The 22,783-nt window shown below is 36.8% G+C and overlaps 1 protein-coding gene across 1 annotated transcript in view; it reads right to left on the bottom strand.

Moving 5' to 3' along the window:
* Nucleotides 1-7,678: 7,678 nt before the first annotated feature.
* The window catches only part of pnisr (PNN-interacting serine/arginine-rich protein), a 28,953-nt gene continuing 13,848 nt past the window's right edge, over nt 7,679-22,783 (bottom strand). The window contains 11 exon segments of the mRNA XM_052024633.1: nt 7,679-9,437; nt 9,665-10,023; nt 10,026-10,127; nt 10,129-10,311; nt 10,314-10,798; nt 12,149-12,328; nt 14,679-14,732; nt 17,477-17,576; nt 18,441-18,578; nt 19,221-19,411; nt 21,672-21,813. Coding sequence (XP_051880593.1) covers nt 9,407-9,437; nt 9,665-10,023; nt 10,026-10,127; nt 10,129-10,311; nt 10,314-10,798; nt 12,149-12,328; nt 14,679-14,732; nt 17,477-17,576; nt 18,441-18,578; nt 19,221-19,411; nt 21,672-21,813 — 1,965 coding nt within the window. The 3' untranslated portion in view covers nt 7,679-9,406.

Below are 22,783 nucleotides of genomic sequence, written 5' to 3'. Positions count from 1 at the left end.
CTATGTCTCTCATAATTCTATCAGGTCCCCCCTCAGCCTTCTTCACTCCAGGGAAAACAAAGCCAGCCTATCCAATCTCTCCAATGCAGGCAACATCCAGATGAATCTCCTCAGCAATCTCAAGCACAATCATATCCTTTTTATAGTCCTTCTGACGCTTTGATTAGTATATTTAATTTAATGGAAAAAAAACTTATTTTCTTGGTAGCAAAACAGACAATGCTGGGGAGGTAGCATCTACAGCAAGAATGAAAGAACTGAAAAAATAAAAATAAAAATATGGTTTTAGTTGGAGAGAGGGGGAGAAATGGGGAGAACAAAGGGAATGTATGTAATAGGGAGGAGACCAAGGTTGTCCAGGTGATTCAATTGCATTCTTAGGGAGGGGAATAAATGCTGATCTTCCTGGAAGAATATAAGTTGAGGAAGATGAATGAAGACAGAGGGAGAGAGAAAAATGTCCTGTAGTGAGGAGATACAAAACACAGCAGTTCAGAAATTGAAATACAAGAGAATCCTGGTAATACTCAGTATATTCTGTTTTCATTTCAGATTTCCAGCATATATAGTTTTTATGCTTTTTAATGATCTAATTGATACTTGTAGCACCTCACAGCACATTGCATCTTTAAATATTTATAGGACATCACACTTCAAAACTAATTAACTGTATGATGCATTTTGTGGGTCACAGCATGTTAAGGTACTATATGTGTGGTTGTTATTTAATTCGCTTCAAAATAAATATTCCAGAGAAGCATCTCTTGCTTTTGACCATTCCCAATTACATCTGAACTTTACAATAGGAATTTCCACAAATTCAGTAGTGTGGAAATCATATTTCACCAATATGGGCATCAGAATTAATAATCGCAATGGTGATATGAAGGACAAATATGTTTATGTCAGTTTGATGGCTTACTCTACTGGACTTCCACACCCTATTCAATATTGCATAAAGAAAATTTGTTGCATTTAGGAGGCCCAGATTACCTGATCTTGTAGGAATTGACTGCACAGAAATTTTGTCAACACTGGTGTTGTTTTGATATAAATACTTTGGTGAGCTGTTAACTCATAGATTTAATAGATATTGAAATCTTGAAATCAAATGTACTGGGAGGTTAATGATATTCCAATATTTAAGGTAAAGAAATGGATGCTGTTAATTTGACAGTGGTTTTAGGGAGGATGGTGCATGGGATACGCAAGAAAGATATACATCTGTGATGGTGCAATGGATAATGGGATTGAAAGTAATTTGGAAATAATCTGTTGGTAATTCAAATAACCACCATCTTTTTTTAGTGTCTTGTTTTACTACCCTGGTTTCTTTGATTGCTGCATTGGCAACCTCATAGATTATTGTACATCCCAATTACAGAGTAAACATTTCTGCAATACTTCAAAACTAAACTTGTTGGATAAGAGTTACTTATGTGGGATATAGTGGAATGATTTGCTGCGCAAGAAATTGAATACAATTTTGTCGGGAGGGAACCTTTGAAGGTTTCCTAAGATGTTGGGATCATTCCTGTTCCAGAGGAAATTTCGAGAAGGGCATTAATGAAACATTCTATGATACAAACTTCCCAGTTTCTTTTTGTATTTGCTGGAATAAGGAATTGATACTAAAAGTAGTTTCATCAAATTTGGAGAGTGGTCCTAATGGAGCAGATATTTACTTAGAAATTCATTGTAATAGCACTTAATGTGCAATGTCAGCATATTGAACTCCAGCTCAAAAATTCATTTCATTGAATTCAAATGGCATAGGATTTCAGCAGCTCTGTGGCTGGACTGCAAGGTATTCAGAGGCAACTGAAAACAATTACAAGAGATGTATTTTTTTTCCAAAATTAAAGAATGTTTATTTTTAATTCCAGAAAGAAAGATTTAAAAAATTTTTTTAAAAATTCACACAGGCAGCCACCTCAGGCTTGGAGATGACATGTTTCCTTTCCAGTTCGGTAGATCTTGAGGTGGCTGATGGGATGGATGATAGGCCATACGAGAGGTGGTCTACTCTTTCACTCTTTCCACTGGAGTTCCATATGTTCTGGAAGAGACCCAGGGTTCTTAATGCTTTTCCAGATGCAGCTTCTCCTTTTCTGAGCGGTCATAGCCAGGCATTCCCCTGAGTCCATGAAGATTTTACATCTTTTCAATGAGAACTTGAATACATCTTTGGAGAATGTCTCTGTCCTCCTGATAATCTCTTGCTGAGCTGTAGCTCATAGTAGACTTGCTTTCACCATCTTCAATGAGCTAGCATAGCCTTTGGTTGATTGACGAAAAGATTATTCAAAGATCAAGACCTCAAATCTGATACAAAACCTATGGTCAACCAGACAGCAGTGATCCCTGTCCTCCTTTATGCTTCTGAGACTTGGGCTACCTGTAATCCTGCAGTAGCCATCTCAAGGCACTGGAAAACTATTATCGATGAGGTTTCTGCAAAATCCTCCAAATTCACTGGAAGGATAAGTGAACTAAAGTCCGTGGCTTCTCACAGCCATCATCCGCAGTATTGACACCCGAGTCAGGCTCAATCAGCTATGTTGGCAGACCACATCGTTTGCATGCCTGACACCAGAATCCTGAAATAGACTATCCTGAGCTCTGCCAAGGAGACAGATTATTAGGTGAGTAAAGGAAAAGATTCAAGGATGTGTTCAAAACCTCCTTGAGGAAATGCAACATCCCCACTAACACTTGAGAATCTCTGATCCATGACCATTCAAAGTGGAGAAAGAATATTTGTGATGGCATTGGGAATCTCAAGGCCATACATTGGAAGCAATAGGCGCACACAGAGGCCCTGCATAATCTGGGGTATAGGGGCAATGGAAAGAGAACAGCTCATAAACTGTGCCACCAGCCATCACCTGCCCCATATGTGGAATAGTCTGTGGTTCCCATGTTGGCCTCATTACCTCCTCAGAAACCATGAAACTGGAGAGCAAGCAAGTCAGTCAGGGCATTGAGTATAGAAGTTGAGATGTTATGTTGCAGTTGTACCAGATGTTGGTGGGGCTGCATATGGAATATTGTGTCCAGTTTTGGTCGCCCTGCTACAGGAAAGATGTCAGAAATGCTCTTTAAGCTGCAAAGGGTGCAGAGGAAATTTACAAAGATGTTGCTGGGACTCAAGGTACTGAGTTATAGAGAGAGGTTGAGCAGGCTAGGACTTTATCCACTGGAGTGTAGGAGAATGAGGGGTGATCTTATGAATGTGTACAAAATCACAAAGGGCATTGATAAGATGAATGCACACGGTATTCTCCCCAGGGTTGGAGAATCAAGAACTTGAGGGCATAGGCTTAAGGTGAGAGGGCAGAGATTTAATAGGAACCTGAGGGGCAACTTCTTCACCCAGATGGTGGTGCGTGTGGAATGAGCTGCCAGAGGAAGTTGTTTCAGCAGGTACATTAACAACATATAATAGATACTTAGACGAGTGCATGGATAGGAAAGGTTTAGAGGGATGTGGGACAAACATGGGCAAATGGGACTAGCTTAGATGGGCATCTTGGTCGATATGGACCAATTGGGCAGAAGGGCCTGTCTCCATGCTGTATGACTAGGTTATCCTGAGTCTTGCAGGACTGCCAAAGAAGTCCCTTCTTTGGGTACCTGGTGTCAGGTACAACATGGCCTGCCCAATGGAACTGCCTTGATGCTGGGGATATTGACCTGGCAGAGGATGACATTGTTGGTTCACTTATCCTTCAGCAGGACTGGATCTCAACCTAAAACATCAACTATCTATTTCCCTCCATAGATGCTGCCTGACCTGTTGGGTTCTTCCAGCATTAGTGTGTGTTGCTCCATATTCCAGCATCTGCAGAATCTCTTGTGAATTCAGTGCTAGGTTTGACACCTTGTTCTTCAAATTCTTTTCCTCAGATGACCAAAGACTGTGCAGGCACATTGGAGGCAAAGGCGAATTTTATTGATGCCTGCCATCAGAAATGTGGTTCCCAAATAGGCAAAGTTACCAAAGTTTCCCAGGGTCTCATTGTGGATCTTTATTGTCAGGAGACAGTGTTGTGCCACAGGGCCATGCTGCTCTATTGATATGCAGATATTCAGTGTAAGGTCAATTCCCCTGCATATTTCAGTGAATGAATCGGCAATCCCAGAACATCTACTCTTAAAAAATTATTAAAATATTGAATAAAATAAATTAAAATACATGAACATTTAAATTAACACCCTACTCTGCCTAATTTCTGGGCTGGAAATTCTCAGTCAAATAAATGGGAATCCCAGCACTGCACCAGATCTGACAGAAACCCCTACAAGACATGATTCCATTGTTGGACTCTATATGGAGTTCAGCAATGAAGCAGAGTGACAGATTGCCTGGCAGCTGTTTTTCAGCATATCCTAGACTTACAGTGGGACTGCAGAAGTCTGGGAGTGGCTGAAGGCCAGTACAATTCAGTTACATTATTGTGACCAGTGGAAAGTATTTCATTCGACTAAAAAAATCTACAGGAAGGTTTGAGATTTTATCTTCCCACTTAAGGGAAGATAAGTGGGATTTTATCTTCCCACTTTCAACTTCTATCTCTGTAAAACAGATTGAAATTTGTTTATAAGTTACAGTTTTAAAGAAATAAAGCACTTGCTCTACTTCCACAAATTATGAGGTAGGAAATCGGTGTTCGTTAAATTAGTGGTGCATGAAGCTGATAGTCCAAGGCACAATCACATACAGACTGCATCTGGAGTATTTAGTAGTCTCCTTCCTAAAATAGATGTACTTGTATGGAAATAATACAGCAAAAAAATCACTAGATTATTCCAGCGATGGTGTGTTTGCCACATGAAGGTGAATTGAATAGACTCAACCTGTATTTTCAAGAGTTCAGAAGAATGTGAGAAAATTTTACTGAAACCTACGAAATTCTTACAGGGCATGATAGGTTTCCCTTGGCTGATTTATAGAATCAGGAGTCACTGTTTCAGGATAAGAGGAAGACCATTTAGGACTGAAATGAGAAATATTTCCACAATCAGCATGGTGAAGCTTTGGAATTCTCTAGCACAGAGGTCTGTGGAGGCTCAGAGTTAAAATAGATATTGATAGATTTCAGGATATTAAGGGGATACTGCACTGAGATAGATCAACTATGATCTTGATGAATGGCTGAGCAAGCTCGGAGGACTAATGGCCTACTCCCATTCCTGGTTCTTATGTAATAGTGATTTAAATGGATAAAAAAGTCTCCTTATTTTAGCTCGGCAAAATAATAACCTAATTTGGCATAAAAACAGGTACCCGAAAGGTTAATTCTGTTTCTCTTTCCACGGATGTGGCCTCAACTACTGAGTGTTTCCAGTATTTTCAGTTTTCAATTTAAATTTCCAACATCTGCAGTTTATCGATTTTCAAACTAATTTGGCAATGTAGGAAAGAGGTGAAAATCGTACTTCAGGTATCCACCAATTCTCTCACCGAGCACTATCTTTAGGAACAGAAGGCAAACAAACTGGGGAGAATGGCAGATCAAATAGAGCTCCAGTTTTTATTTGATGTTTTTAATGTCCAATAATATGCTGTTCATTGTTTTCCCAGTACTATAATAAATGTATTAAAACATTTCAATTGCACTCTGTACAATTCTTATAGTTCTTCAGGATCTTTTTCATTTTATATGTAGCGTTTTTCCCAAGTATACTTTATTCATATAATTTGAAAACATATAAAAAGTTTGTTCATATGTCACCATTCCGAGTAAATCTTTTCATTCCATTTGCATAATTATTTGCAAGTTCACATTATATGAACATCAATTTTCACAAGTTTCATGAACGAACATCCATGGGTTCTTACAGATCTCAGTGTGCTGTGCTAGGAGGGCCTTTAACCGTGGCCTTTCTCCATAGAGCTTTTGCAGTGGCTGCAAGACATTTCAGTGTGTTCCCTCAGCATATAATCCTACACTATAACATGCTGATCTGCAACATCTGGTTGGAGATACCCTTTGCACAGGAAAGCCACGAAGTTTAAATCAGGTGGATTAGTCTCACCTCTCTCTGGCCACCTTGAAGTCAGCACATGGTGACACTAGGAGTGGCTACGCACAAAGAATCCAACAGGGGTGACTTTTTTCACTGCCACCCAAGAAAGATCATGACGCTTGCATGAAAATCCTAGTGATGAGGCAGTCTGCCAAATGAGCTGGACAGTCTGCTTAGGGAATCATCCAATAAGATCCACTATCTTTCCCACAGGGCTTCAAGGACATTCTGTCCGAACTACAGCCTTGTGCACAAACTTTACTACAAAGCCAGTTGGTATGGCAAATCACAGCAACGTAGCCAGGCTGATTCTTCACAACACTAGGGCCATACATCCTTTGCAAGTGATTCTTGGTGTTTGTGTACCCTGGGTCTAAGCGCAGTTTGAGGCAGCGACATATAAAGAAAACCATGAACTAAAATGGGATTGGGGGCAGGTGGGGAAGGACTGTTGATATGTTTACATGAGAGCTACAGGAACAACTCAAAGGTGGTTATTTTTGGCAGCGCCTCCAGCTCAAGAGGATGCAGCAAAATGAGGCAAAATGACGCACAGGTCCAGTTTTACCTTGTCATTGTCAGGTGCAAACACTCCCACTCAAACATTTAGGAATGCTAACCACTTAAATGAACGGAGAACACCAAGCATCACAAAAACATTCAGTGCACACAGCAGGATAATTAGGAAATAGAAAAGTCCAGGACCAAGGGGGTTCCCAGTGGTGGGCACCAATCCCAATTCTGGGCAAGGATTTTGTCAATGATTAAGCAGTTTGGGAAACAATCATTTCATGTAGCACCAGCTGCTCTGACCAACTTGCACGATTTTTTCCCCAAAATACTTGTCTGGATAATATTATTGAAACTGAAATGGTAGAAAAAACTGGTACCACCTGCTCTGCAGTCAGCCAGCTAGGCCTACTGCTTGTCTGGTCCATGTTCTGTTCACGACTGCACAGTACAAAAGCAAGTCTAATGGAACTCTATAAAAGGATTCCCCTGAATAGTTTGCTCCATTTATGGAGTCCAAGCCTCAAGCTGCTACAGCAAACCTTATGTGTTGCTTACAGAAAAACTGCAGCACAGTTTATAGGTGGACACCCTACAGCCATGGCTTTCTTCGATGTTGTTGGAGCTCCACTCATTCAGTTACAGTCATAACTTGTGCCTTGTAGATGATGGAAATGCACTGGGGTTCGGGTTAAATGCTCTGTTTAATTTGCTGGAAATAAACCTTAAGATCTTTAGTTGTAAGTCCTCTAGCATGTAAATGTCATAAAATGGTTATAGCTTCTTATGAAATCAAACATTCACAACCCCTCTTGTTTAGACCCACTAAAAGCAGATTTACTAAGGTTTACTCCCATGTCCTAGCTATTAGGCTGTAGCCTTGTAGGTTAAGTCACTAATGAGTACTTGAAGAGCTGTTGAAAGGATGTCTGGACCCACCATCCTCGCAAGTAGCAAGTTTCAGACCTGCAAAATGTTTTTGCTTGAATGGTTAAAGTTTACAGGTCCATGATGATTGAATAAATATTTTTTATTACATCAGATTCCACAGTTCGTGGATTACATTTGCAATTGTCCTTTTTCATATGGAAAAATGCAAATTAATAGCCTTAGTAATGCTCTATGACCAGTTAAAACATACACACAAATATTCTTAAAAAGATGTTTATTAAAATCTGTAGGGTTTCTATTTTAAATATTGATATGAATATGCTTGTTTGAGATTAGATGTTGAGCATCAGGATGGATCTAGTAAATCTTATTTTGCCTTTTATATAAAAGAAATACCAGATTATTAATAATCATTTAATTGATTCAGGAGAAAAGCTCAAGGGAGATCTGCATTCTTATATTGTGTTTGATATTGGAAGAATTTTAATGAGATGTTGCTGAAGTTTAAAATTTCAAAGATGACATTACTTCTTAATCATCCAAAGGTACGAGGATAATCACCATGGGTTGGGACTGCAAATGCGCAGACCAAAATTGAAATTATTTTTGAAAAATGTGTACCTTTCTGGAAGTTTTTTCTTCCATTACAATGAAAAGTTCAACTAACTGGCCTGAAAATGGTGACAATGGATAATATACATATTTTACCCTTGCTGAAAAGGATGGGTCAGTTTCAATAATTTGTTGAATACACCTCGCTCCAAAGTGTACCAAGAGCAAAGAAATTGATGGTTTTATTTGAAATGTTGTCACTTCATCTCACTGAATTCTGGAAACATTTGCTTTCCAGATGTCCTTTTCATGTAAATTATAACATACACATCCTACAATTACTAATTTCAACCAGTTTGTAGCTGGCTTATACAGTTTCATTCCATCAAATGTTTTCCTGTAGGTTTACTGTTTAAAATGAGAATGTGGACAAAAGCCTGTGTACTGACTAAACATCTCAATCACTGAATTCCCAAAAAAGCCTAAAGGATCTTGGAAGCATTTTCAAACACCAAATTTGATACTGAGGTTCACTCCATTCTGTGCAACAGCAACTTCTAGGTGGTTTTGCACTGTTTCCTTCAGAGTTACAGTGTGGCTACTGATAATTCAAACTTTTGTATAAAAGATGAACTTGCAGAGAAGTCTAAATTTGTCTGACTAAAAATAACGTTGTATCAATTATTGATGCCAAATAAGATTTCATCAAAAAGTTGACATGCAAAAAATGCAGCTGCTGTGACTTGCAACATTCTGGCATAGAGAATTTGAAGTTTGGTTATTTTCCTAATAAAAATGTATACAATTCTAACTGTAACTTATTCATCTGATTATTCCCTCAAGTTATTTTAAATGAGAAGTAAACTCCACATTAATATGTTCCAGAGAAAATTTGAAGAAATTAATATACAGCTTTAAACAAATATGCACAGATTACAGGTGGGAATTAATTAGAGGCTGTAACTCATCTCAGAATCTAGATAACTGTTTTTGTGTAGTATGCAAACTAGAGCCTTACAGTGGACATTACTGCTTTGCATTCAAGTGCTCTTCATTCAATATCTTTCAGATTTTGATCCACATACCTCTTGAAACGCCATAAAATATCAGCAGTAAACAATGGGAAATGTATAACAAAACCAACCTGAAAAGTTTATTGACAGCCGACTACAGTTAGTGTAAGTTTATGTTAAAATGTTACAACTGAAAGCAAACTGTTTACAGTGCGAATAATCTCTGAAGAATGCAATACAAATAAAACCTTAAGCAAGTACTGAACTATAGACAGCACTTGGAAAAAATTTACACCTATATACATATAAACACCTACACAGTTGTCATGTATGCCTCTATAATGAGACAATCCTCCAAAACTCATGGAATTTCCAATCATGGCAAGGATGCCAGAGAATTTTCCCCCTTAATGCTTACGATTATTGGGTGTTCTCGACCTGCAGAAGAAAGGAGAAAAAGAAATAAATTAATAAGAGATAAGACTCCACTTCATTAACTAGCTAATTGAAAATGCAGTATTTCAACTTAAGTTTTTAATTGTATGTAAATTATTTGTTCTTATATTTATATATAAAAAAAGACCAATAATGTCCGTGCCTTTTAACATGACTGGCCTTACAACTTTACAGATAAATAAAAGAAAACTGTATAAAATGTATACTACCTTGATCGTGACTTAGACTTGTGTTTGCGGCTTGCCTTCTTACCAGACCTTTGAGATTTTTCCACTGATCTTGAGCGACTGCGTTTTGATTTCTTTGCCTTCTTCTCTCTGCTATCTGGAGAACGTGAGCTGCTCCTTGCGCTAGATTCTGTGTCTGAGTGCTTTTTACCATCCTTTGTAGATCCTTTCTTGCTGGACTTGCTATCCTGCCTAGAATACTGTTGTGGAAGTTTACCAGAGCTACTACGCGAGTACGTCCGCTCTGATTCCCTCTTGCGCTTTAGTTTACTCTCATCTTGACTGCTTGACTTGCTGCCATCTTTATCTTCTTTTTGTTTATCCTTACTTTTTTGTTTGTCTTTCTTTTGTCCTGCTCCTTTTCCTTATCCCTTTTCTTCTCCTCTCTCTTCTTAACCCTCTCTGTGCTTCCACTCCTAATTTTTTTCCTGTCCCTGTCTTTACTGCTGCCCCCTTTGTTTCACTCTGCCTCCACTACGGCTCCTGCGCCTTTCGGGACTTCTATGTCTCTCTTTGCTCCTACTGCGACTGACACGCTTAACATCACTTTTGCTTCTACTCCTATGCCTGTCCCCACTTCTTCTATTTCGGGATCCACTGCGATGTCTATGCCTCTCTTTCTCCAACTCCCATTTCGACTGTGTCTCCTAAGCTGATCGCGGCTTCTGCTCCTCTCCCTCCTGTGCCTGCGGGAATAACTTTGACTTCTACTCCGACGCCTGGTTTTATGGGAAGGGGATCTGCTATGGCTCCACTTTTTCTTTCTCTTAGGTGAAAAGGAATAATTAGAGCTACTACTGCTTTCTGTACTACTGCTGGACGTGGAGCTCCTTGACCTACTGCTGCTGCTAGTACTGCCACTGCTACTGCTACTCCCACTACTGCTGCTGGAGGAACTTCTGTTTCTTGAAGCCTTTTCCTTTGAACTTTTCTCGCTAAAACTTTTGCTCACTTCTGAGTTGGGTTCAGTTTCACTGTGAGTTCTTTTCTTTTCAGGAACAGTTTCACAATCCCTTTCTTTCCCTTCCTGTTTTACTACACTACCACCATGTTCTTTACTTTGTTCCTTAGTATCCATCTCCCTGAAAACTTTGCCCTCCTGTAGATGCTTTGTATCTGGAAAAACAGGAAAAATAAAATATAATTTCAATGACTGAAAATATTAACTCTTGAAAGTTATTAATAAATTTTAATGAGAAGACTGTACCTTAATTAAACACAAAGTAATCTGAGAGTGAACATAGAATACCAGGGTTAATCAACTCACTGAAAAAGAAGTTACACCGTAATGCATTTAAATGCCATGGACCAATTTTGATCATAAATAATAATAAAGCTATGCAATGACCCTTAAAGGAGGTGCTAAGGTGAAGCAGACAATCTTTTAACTCTGAACTACTTGATGTGTACCACAGCCTTGAAAAACTATATATGAAATACATTTTCCCATTATGTATGACTGAAGCTGTGAAAGCTTTAGAAGCTCTAACTTCTAATTTACCCATGAACTAAGCAAACGTGAAAACAGTTCTTTGCAAAATTTTCAGCCATAAAATCCCAACAGAACAAACCAACACTTTATAACCTTGGTGCAGTGGAATGAAACTTACCTGTATTATTTGTGACAATTACCACATTGTTGTAAATTCCACATACCACCTCGTGGTGAGAAAGATAGTTCGCTTTGTCAGCATAGATTTTTTGCCCTCTCTTTCTCAACTGCTATTGTCTAATAAGGCAGAAGACTGGTAGTAGCTATTATTGTACGTACAAGAATTAGTCTGCTGTGGTGATGGATATGAAGATATTTAAAAAGAACCACATTCCACTTGTAGTTTATTATAAAATCAGCTAATCATCCATAGATTAATCCACGATATACTTCAGCATTCATTTTATAAAGACAGAAACATTATAAAATGCTTTTACTTTAGTGGGAGTGTAGATATGGCCCTTATAAGTTCACATTGTAAGTAATTTGCACTGGTGCAATGAATGATTGCGGGAAGGTTAAGCAAGCAACACAAACATAAAGTTATGCTAAGGTGTTCTTATAGCCAGGATCCAGCATGAACCAATTTTTTTTTAAACTGCTACTGGTGTCAAAGCTTCAAATTAGCAACGTCATACCCCCAATAAAAACTATATCAATCCAGAAAATTTGAGCAGAATCCATTATAACTAATTACCTAATAGGTTCAATGAAGCACATAGGCCAGGAACATCTTGGATTCAATTCCTAAGCTAACTGGATCTCAAACAGATTGCCACAGCAGCCTTATGATTATGCACACTGTCTAAATGAAATGGAGGTTGAGCAGAATGACCACTAGTCAAGAGGAGGAAGTATTAATATCACTCTCACACCAAAACTGGTAAAGGTTCTGAAGGGAGGTTAAGAAAAAGCAAGGGAGAAGTAAAAGTGAAGATCTTAGAAGAAAATATAACCTTAGGCAGCAGTCATACCTTCCAGTTGTTTCTCCTGCTGCTGTTGTAGCAATAGCTGTAATTCCCTTTCTTTGCGTCTAAAGGCATCTTGTTTTTGTCTGATTCTGCGGTGTAATTCTTCATCATCTGTGTCCGAGGATTCAGAGGCTCTCTCACTTCTCTCATCTTCACTATCCGATCCATACCCGCCCAGTCCACCTGCACATAAAAACCCCAGTTTCTTTCACAGTGGAAAAAAAAAATGCTTTTAAGCACCATTGTACACTTAGTTTATTATGTACTTGGTTTGGTTTGATATATTCAAACTCTTTCCTGAACAATGTAAGTCTTTCTATATTACGGTATAATACATTTCAATGATAAAATCAAAACATTTTCTGCAGCATTATCCAAGAAAAATTGAAGAACAAAGACACCAAGTTTTGAGCTCCTGACAGCAATTAAAGTTATGCTATAAAGTTTAAAATTAAGATTGCGGAAAAGAACTCTATTTTATAATAGAGGGTAGCTAAAATACAGTGGCAATTCCTTATGAGCACTAATCTGTTGGAGATAATCTTGTATTTTTAATGGCTTATTTGAAGACATTTAAACTATGCTGGTCTGGAGCACTCCTGATGGTTTGATATGTAAATCCATCTTTGCATCTCAGATCACAACTTTCCTCAATCCTAACTCAGTTTGCTGCCATCAAATGCAGCAGCAGCTCCTAGGAAATTATTTATGATAGGAAGTGGGAGGAAAAAAAAATACTTATACTTTCGAACCGTGATTATCATTTACTCTTTCAAAGGAAACAACGCAATGAGGACAAATGAGAGAGTATTTGATCATTCTTATGACTTCATGGTAAAGGTACTTGGGGAAGATACAAATGAACTGCAAGTCCCTGCTCAACTGTAACCAGTCATAACTCACTGGCTTAAGGAAAGAAAACAAAGTCATCACAGCAGCAACCACAAAGTAATAATTAAAAACAATTAAAATAATCATGTTCACCTTTATCTTAATTAAAGCAATATTAATAAATTTTCTTCAAAGCTTGGATAATCCTTTTATAAAGGTATTTCTGTTTTTTTTTGACAGGAACAATTTCAGTAGGAAATGGTTTATTGAATATTATTTATATACTATAACGAGTTATTTTTCAAGCATTTTTTCTGGTTTGAGATGGGCCAAAAAACTGCAGGCAAGAATGACTGTAATACAGGATTGACAAAAAAGATCAAAATTATGGATTTTTTTTTAAAAGGAGTGGTGACTTATTAATAGCCCAGATAGGCCATCCTGGAAAATGCTTAACATTATGAAAAATGGTCTATAGCTGCAGTTTATTCTCTGCAATATGCAATGACTATAGCAGGCACAGATCCCTTATTTTGGGGCTTAAGTCATTATTTTCTTGATGATGGGATTTTGGCCTCAAATAAATATCTTAAGCAATAACACAATCAACAACGAATTTGTCTCAACAACTTTACTTCCATGAAAGTAATAGCTTGCAAGTGGTTTTGGTAATACACCATTTCACAACGAAGGTAGTATCGCCACCAAAAAATAGGTGTATCAATCAGTCTCCATTCCACTTAAAGCTTCTTAGTTCCCCACAGTCTGTGCTTTATTAATTGTGCTTTAGTGACACTGAATTTCTTATTGTTGGATTTCCTTGGATATCATTTATTTTTAATCAATCTCCAGTTGGAAAAAGAAATTGATGACACTGAGTCCAAGCATTATTATAACTCTACAAGAAATATAGAGTTTGTACTGCACAGAAACAGGCCCTTTGACCCACTATCTACACTAATCCCATCTGCCTGCATTAGGTCCATATCAGTCTATGCTTTGCCTATTCAAGTGCAAGTCTAAATGTCTCTTAAATGTAGCGATCATATCTGATGCTACTACCTCCTCCGCTGGCGAGTTCCAGATATCAACCACTTTCTATGTTAAAAAAAACTTACCCCTCAAATCCTGTTTAAAATTCCTCCTCTCAACTTAAACCTATGCCATCTTATTTTTGATCCCCTTTCCTTGGCATATAGATTCTTGCTGTACCCTAACTATGCCTCTTATAATTTTATGTACCTCTATCAGGTCACCTCTCACCCTCCTTTGCTCTAGGGAAAACAAGCCCAACCTAACCAATGTCTCCCCATAACTAAAGTCCTCCAATCCAGGCAGTATCCTAGTGAATCTCCTCTGTACTCTTTTGAGAATAGAAGAAGGGACAATTTGCAGCTTGCACTGAGGGAAAAATACATGTTGGAAAATGAATCTGTTCTGGAATGTCAGCCAGACCGCTTGGTTGCTAGTACTCAAATCCTGTCAAAACATTACAAACAACGTTTTCATGAAGTTTATACAGGAAGCTACATCTGGATAAGAAAACAGACTCAAAAATGCATGATTGTCACCTTTTGACTGATATAATGTTCATGATGACAGTTAAAAAAGTACAAAGGAACACACACATGTTCAGGCTTAAATTTTGAACAAATCCCCTTTCTCCCATTAGCCCTGTTTTCTTACAAAGGATGTTACTTACCAAGTCCAGTTAGAGAAGCCAGTGCACTGGACTGCGCCAGCTGCTTTGCAGGAGCTTTGTATCACATCAACAACAGGAACAACATGTTAAAACTTTTTCAAAAGTCATGAGTTTCTATGGCATTGCAAAACTGTACTACTACAGCTGCTTTGCAAGGGAGAGAAGAAACATTATAAACAAAAAGATCCATTCAAGAGCACAGTGCTTCACATAACAGGCACATTTTGTTTACAATTTTATATCGCCTAAAACAAAATCAGTTAGCATCTACTAACATGAAACGTAACGTGTGTGCTTCTCTAATAATGCACTATCAACTAAGAAGGAGTAAAAGGATTTTTAATCACATGTGGCATTTTAAATATGGTAAGGAGGTGCACTGTCAGCTTTTCAAAAATATATCTTCTCTGATAATTTTCCAGCATTTAGGGAAGCAAGACCTGAAAATATAGTGAAATGCTGACATTAAAAAGAAGTTTTACATCTCAATATGTATTTAGCAGGAAATACTATACAGGCTCGACAGCAAATTCTTAAAGGGTAGGATGATTATATCACAGATTTCTAAAATCACATTAAACTGAAATTAGCTCAATTTTTGACCCTTAAAGTCAAAAGTGTGTACACCTTAACAATATGCACTGCATTTATAATCCAAGAAACACACAGTTCAGAGTTTGCTGCAGATGTGTGACTGCAAACTGAACTATTGCACTGTGATTGTGCACTAATAGAGACAGACCACTATAAATGCATTACACTTTTGTGGAACGCTACTAACATTTAGTCCTTGTTAATATCATGATGGTGGTAAATCAATCAACTATTAATGGATATTAAAGACAAACTCCCAATTTGCTAAATTCAGTAAAGGAACTCCCAATTTGCTAAATTCAGTAAAGGAATATAACCTGCCATTTGTTCTCATTGTAACCAAGAAAAAAAATTATATAAGAAATTGCATTAATTCCTGAACTATCTTGATAACTGCTGTAACTTTACCAGAATTTAGCAAAGTAAAACAATTGCACTCTTACTATTCATTTACTGAAATAATTTTAGAACAAATCCAAACTGATTTTTGCAATGGCTACACTTAATAACAGTCAGAAATGCCAAAGATCCCATATCTTTCCTTCTATGGATATCATTTCCAGATCACGACTGCTGAAATCCTGTTTAGTGATGCATTTTGGACAAAATATGTCATTGATGTTTCAAGTATTGGGAAATTTTGAAGTTTCAGATTTTCAAATTTTGTGGGAGAATCAAAATTTTGTTAACTGAAAATACTTTGTTTTGTATACAGTAAAATCCCATTTAACCAAACCCTTGAAACAATACTCGATTAACCAAAAAGACATGCATCTTAAAACAGATCATGAAATACTGCAACAACTAAAGACATATCAGTGATCAACCCTGAACAATTTGTAAACCGCTTAAAAATATAGTGCATGGGCACCTGTAAATTTCAAACCATAGTTCTTTTATTTTGCTATCTTGCTGCCAAGCAATGTACTCATATTACTGGGGCATGTAGTCAAACACATTTCCTACAAGACACTATGCCAACAGAGATTTGTATCCTATCATCTAGGCTGACTGTTAATTGACTATACCACTGAGATACTAAACTGTAGCTCACTAACTGTTAATGCAACCCACAAGGGCAAAGCAATAATTTCCAAAACAGACATTCCTTTGTTCTACGCATCCCACCCCCACCTTCACTCTGACTGAAAACTAACTTGGAACTTTCTCTTTTCCCATCTTACGAAGAGACACAGACCTGAAACATTGACTGTTTCTCTCTCCACAGATGCTGCCCGAGTTTTTCCAGCATTCTGGTTTTGTTTCAAATTTCCAACATCTGCAGTTTTATTTTTTCAACAATAATTTATCAGCTTTTTAGATTATAGAGAACTATAATTTAAAAATTTACCACACCCTTAAATTAACACCATTATTAATTTCATTTGTAGGTTCTAATTTCATCCATTCCATTAATTGTGTATTCATACATTATCAAATATCAAAACTATTTATGACTATCTATTAACTATTATTCTATTGTCTAAGGGAGTAAACGTAAGAAGAAAGGGAAATAATTTTCATTTCATGGAATAAGGTAAAGTAGCATACTTTACCTTATTGATGCATAAAGAGGTCAAATAATCTATTTAGCCACTATAAAAATTATGTAATCCTTAAAATTTAAGACAGCAGGAACAAAAATGCTCCTAACTTCCAATTTCTTATCAACCTTTGCCAGCAAAATTAGCTCAAGGTGGAATAACTAATTCAGCAGCTGATATTTAGGCTTACTTCACTCCACCGTTCTAAATACTTGCCTGACACATTTTGTGTTTCCTGTTTTTTATTGGGATACAATTGTAATTCAGTCCACGATGGACTATCTCAGCTGCTGACGAGTGAAATGAAATCAGATTCCTTGTTTGATTCACTTTCATATTCCACAAATGTTTGATTTAATGAGGTTTTACTGTACCATCCACTCAAAGCTGCTGTTTTAATTGTAAATCTACTTTGTAGAGCGTTTCATACATTTGAGAAATGTTAGTTTGAGAGTGGATTATTTCTTCTTAGGAATAAATGCAATTTTCTTCAATAAAATATTAACATTTTAAATCTACTGTCAAGCATAATATAAAAATCTAAATTTCAAAATACATCATGTCTTAAGGAATTAATAACCTGTTCCAGACAATATATTTCAACTTTAGTTATATTATTGTACTATTTCGTTAATTAAAAAAGACAAACATCTCATGTACCTTTAGTGGCTTTACGGTGAGCTTCTCTGGCAACATAATATATCTCTTCATTTGTTACTTCTAAAAGTACTTCTGTAAGCAGCATCTTCATCATTGCCATCTGGGATCAAGAACAGAAAGCAAGTATTTTAATATGGTTTAAGTTAATACCTTATTAAAACATGGACTGCAATAAAATTATCAGAATAAAGCAGAAAGTAACATTACTTTTAGAGCTTTGGCAATTATCAGTATATTGCACCAAGCTTTTTTTTTAAAAACAATTCTATGTAAATGCACTTGAACCTTGCTGGCAGTGGTGAAGCAACAGTGCTTGTTGCTGACCTGGAAGAGGTTTTGTGACATGGACTGCCCTATTCTCAACCCAAGTTGTTGTTGAAATTGTGCTTTAAGGGATTCCTGGTATGGCACAATTTGATAGTGACTGACAAAAGTAACCTGTGAAAGTGTGCCATAAATAGGATCAGAATAACAATAAAAAAATTGCAGTTTGCAATGATTTTCTTTTGCTCCTACTTTGTATTAATAATTGTGATGAAGAGATTTGAAATATCTGGGATGATTGATCACATTGTCAACTAGATTAGAGACTGGAGAAGTAAACAAACAATAGCATCAACCTGGATCAAGTGTAGAGAATTTGGATGGAGGCAATTAAAATCAAATTAATTAAAATAAAGTTGCAGTGAAGAAAAAAGCATGATTAATATTGTAAGAGGAGCAATGGTTATGTTTAATGAAGTTAACATAAGATTTTACACCTATCATGCAGTGACACATCAGTTCTGTAATTGTGAACACATTCATTTCTCTTGGTCCGAATTCTATAATTTCCTCGTTTATTTTCCATTCAGACTTCTCCATAATGGTTGCCAAATTCATACATTTTTTGATTAACTTTGTTTCCCAGCTTATAAGTTTTAATGTCAAGCCCAATGTGCAAAGAAGTAATAGATTAACATGCCATCTGAAATTCTTTTTCTTCTTCAGTCATTTCTGGTTCGCTCTGTTCTTCCTGAGCTATAGGCGAAGGACTCCTACTTGGTTTGTCACTATTTTTGGTTTCAGTTGTTTCGTACTCCTCCTCTTCATCATCGCTGTCCTAAAACACCATAAATCAGGAGCCAATAAATTACTATTTAAAAAGATCCAACAGCTTTCAAAAGTATTAATATGTACTTACCATATCAGTCAGTTAACATGAAAACCCGCAAGTTCAAAACAAGGACTTATCTTAATGTTTGACATGAACATTGTTATCAGAAAAATAAGTGAATGCATTCAATTCCAGGCATGCTTGGAATGTGTTGCCTGATAGGACGATGGAGGCAAATTCATTGGGGGCTTTTAAGAGGGGCTTGGATGGGCACATGAATAAACGAAAAATGGAGGGATATGGGCATCCTGTAGGTAGGAGGGATTAGCTATGTCGGCACAACATTGCAGGCCAAAGGGCCTGTTCTGTGCTGTACTGGTCTATGGTCTTAATTCCCCTAAATATAACTACTGGACAAGGTAATCATTTGATTATTCAGTAAGATGTTTCATAATGTCTTAGCATCTGGTTTAAGTTTCTCTTCTAGAAGTGATAAAAATGTGTTGTAAACAGTACACAACCCTCCAAGCCACTATCTCTGTTGCTTCATAGCTCAACTCACACAAAACACAGACAATATTGTTAATGGAAGTCAATCTTATTAAAATATCTTCCCAAAAACCTGTAAACATTCTCTGTTGGACTTACAAATTTACTTTTGTGAGGCAATCGTGGCCCATCAGTTTCTTCAGGCACCTCTTCAGGATCTTTTTTGTGTTTTGATGACTGTGCCCGCTCTTTTTCTAATCTTTCTTTCTCGAGCTTTTTCTGCTTCTCCCTCTCCATCTTCTCCAGACCCTCGCGAATCCAAGCTGGCAGTGTTCTTCGTTTCACAGCATCTGCAACAAGGTGTAATTAAACATTCCAGGCAAGACATACATGTATAAACTTGGTTCAAAGCTTAAACATAAATCTCAAGCTCTAAGCAGATTTCATCATAAAAATATGTGGCTTTATTATGTGGATCTATGTGGCTTTATTTTTAATAAATTTAGATGTAAATCTGAAATTAACATTTGAAATCGTAATGCAAAGTATTATTATATATGGGAATTTCTTTATTAAAATAGCACTGACACAAATGTCACATGAGCACATTATGCATCTAGCAACTAGTTAATAAAATAAACTGACATTCACAATACTATGAAATGATTTCTAGACCAGATTTCCTAATTTCAGTTATAATGTAAAGGGAAATGCTCACTGTTATGGATTAGTTATTTCCTCAGAAGAGAAGGAAACAAAATGGAAAAATACCAAAGCAAGCACCAGTATATTTTTTGGCTACATTTCAAAGCACAGAACTAGCAGAGGAGTGAAAAGTGGTTATTTTATATGAAAACTATTGAAGCACTTGCGGAAGCCTAAATTAGGTTGCTCTCAACTCAATTTACTGAGGGCTGAAATACACACCACAAAATTACATAAAGGTTCAACACAAATGCTAGTCTTGTTCAGAGAAACTACAAATACAGCATAGGTGGGATGTATAAATGTCAAGATGAAACCATTGAGGTTCTTGTTTAGGTTGTATCTTTTTAACATGTGCTATACCTATTAGTCCAAAATAAAGTGAAGCAAACTTCTGCCACACCAAAAAGTAAAAGTATATAATATAGCGAACTATTAAATGAGATAGATATCTGGGTAACTGCATCATCTCAAATTTGACCTATTACAAAAAAGAGTATGATAGGTTCTTTGGGAATAGAGCAGACCAAATTAGATCAGATAAATGTTTTAAAATTACTAAGGGAGTTGAATGTGGCGAAAGTGCTTCCATCTGTAGTATAAGATAGCCATCAAGAGATCAAAAAGAATTTAAATGGTATTTCTTTATATAGAAAATGGAGAAAATGCAAAACTCAATGCCACGGGAACTGCATGAAACACGTGACTGACATTTTGAAAGCAGACCGAAGAAGGATGGAGGATTGGAAAATGGACAGCAAAAGGTAATTGGAGAGTGAGAAGGCATATGCAGCAAATCTCAGTTGGGCCAAAAAGAATCTTAGGCAAATAAGATTGGACATACTCCGAGATATTATAACATAGGAATCCTGTATTGATTAATTGCTGTAGGTTTATGTAAAGAGAGGTGAAAATTTTCCAAGGAATACTGTCATAAGATCCCTGCTTTCTTTCACTCTGCCCTATCGAACTCCCTTCTCTATCCCCCCCCCCCCCGATACTTCTAGTCATGATGCACAAAATTTTCAAAGAGAATGAAAAATTAAACTTTTTTTTAGTGCCCCTATATGTTCTCCCAAGTTGTCAGAGCAGCATCCAGGGAATTAACCCCAAATTCCTGCAGACTCCAGACTAGAGTATAACATTAAGTTTTACTCATCAATTTAATTATACATTATGCTTGCTGGTAACTAGGTGAACTCTTCTAACTGGAAAAAAACTTGAGAATATACCAATAAGCCAACAGATAATCGGAATAAACTTTACCAATTCTTCATGTTCAAAACTACTAAGGTTCTAAGTGAAGGTAGTCAGAAAGCAGCTATGAATAGTGAGGAACAGAAGAGGATTCAAAGAAGTCATTTCAAGTACATTATGGAAAATACTTTTGATTGTTGCTTTCTTTCCCTGCTGACCAACTTAAAACTATTTTTGTAACATAATAAACATACTAAAAAGTTTAAAGTACACCAAAGTATTTTGTTCACCTAAAATCTCCAACAATATTTTGTGTTGGAAGGCTCAGTGTCTCAGAAAACCAGAGGCATAAATTCATGAAGCTTCTCAAACATAACATTTTACCTGTTAAATGATAATCTAAAAGGCACCAGGCTAAAATTGTAATCCCTAGAATATGTAAATATGACATTGTACAATCACAGGAACTAAACTTCCCAATACCACTATCTACAAGTAAACTATGGCCACAATTCTCTCATATTGCAGCCAGATTAGCCAGTTTTCTTTAATAATGTAAATGAAGATACACAATTGCAATACTACTAAAGGGAAGTTTATCAAAAATATTTTATTTATAATCTGTGCCAAGAATTACAAATTAAATTTTGCCAAGAAAAAAATATTTATCTATCACAAAGGGTCAAATTGGCAGAAGAAGAAACTTACCAAGTGCAGGAGGGTCTTGTTTTACTGTTATGGGTGACCTTGGACGATCCCTGTAAGATGGCCTGTCTCTACGGTTAGGTGGTGGCCCAGGTTGCCAATAAGGTGGATGAAATCCTCCTGGGGGACCAAAAGCTGCACCATGCTGTAAGTGTAAAGTGTTACGCGCATTTAAAAGGTTACCTGAACTAAAACTCTCTTACGAGCTTATCATATATTCATCCCAATCTCTCAATGAATGTATCAACATTCTTACACAAAATTCATGTAATAAGCAATGTTCACAATAAACATCTTTAAACAAATGAAATAATATCCTGTAGCAAGGTATTATTTTCCCAGTTTTGATTTTTTAAACATATTTTTGCATTTCTAGAATCAGCACGCAAGGTCACAAGAAGGTTCTTCATCTGTAACAGCTACTACATTAAATCAGACAATTGCCTGAAACAAAATCTAAAGTTTAATTGCTTACAAAATCCAGAAAACCTGATTTTGAACCTAACATTTTATATGATCAGCCGAGGTGGGCCCTTTGTCCCAGAAAAGTACCATTACAGAACTTTGCTATTTAATAATAATTTCAGTCAATTTCTAGAATGCCACAATGACAGCCAATTCTTCACGTCCTCCAGTCACACATCAAAAGACGAGACTTCCAACTGGCATGTGACTGACAGATATTCTGAACCTTTTGAAGATAGGGGTATCTGTGAGCAGAATGACATGATGTAAGGGGAGATACTTAACATGTATGTTTTGTTTCCCCCTCTTATGGAAAATAACTAAGGGAAAAATACCACATGAGCACCATTATATTTTGTAGCCACAAATTAATGGGAGTTCTCAATAAGAAGACATGAAAGCCATTTGTGCAGCTCACAACTGAGAGCAGTGTGGTTTTCTGCACCAGTCAAGCAAAATCAGAGTTGCCTAAGATTACAGCAAGTATAAAACTTAAATAAGTTGTGTTGCTGTTGTTTTATATAATTGAGGAATGCAAGTAAGTAAGAATCTGAAAAGTCAAAGTGCTTCTCGTTTATCTATCTCACGTAAACAAAACAATATTGGTTTGAAGTCTGTCTCACGATGGCATGAATGCTTATACACCAAGA

Source organism: Pristis pectinata, chromosome 10, assembly GCF_009764475.1.
Source record: "Pristis pectinata isolate sPriPec2 chromosome 10, sPriPec2.1.pri, whole genome shotgun sequence".
NCBI classification, from domain to species: Eukaryota; Metazoa; Chordata; class Chondrichthyes; order Rhinopristiformes; family Pristidae; genus Pristis; species Pristis pectinata.
Note: the sequence above shows the minus strand (reverse complement) of the source record. Positions and strands in the feature narration are given on the sequence as shown.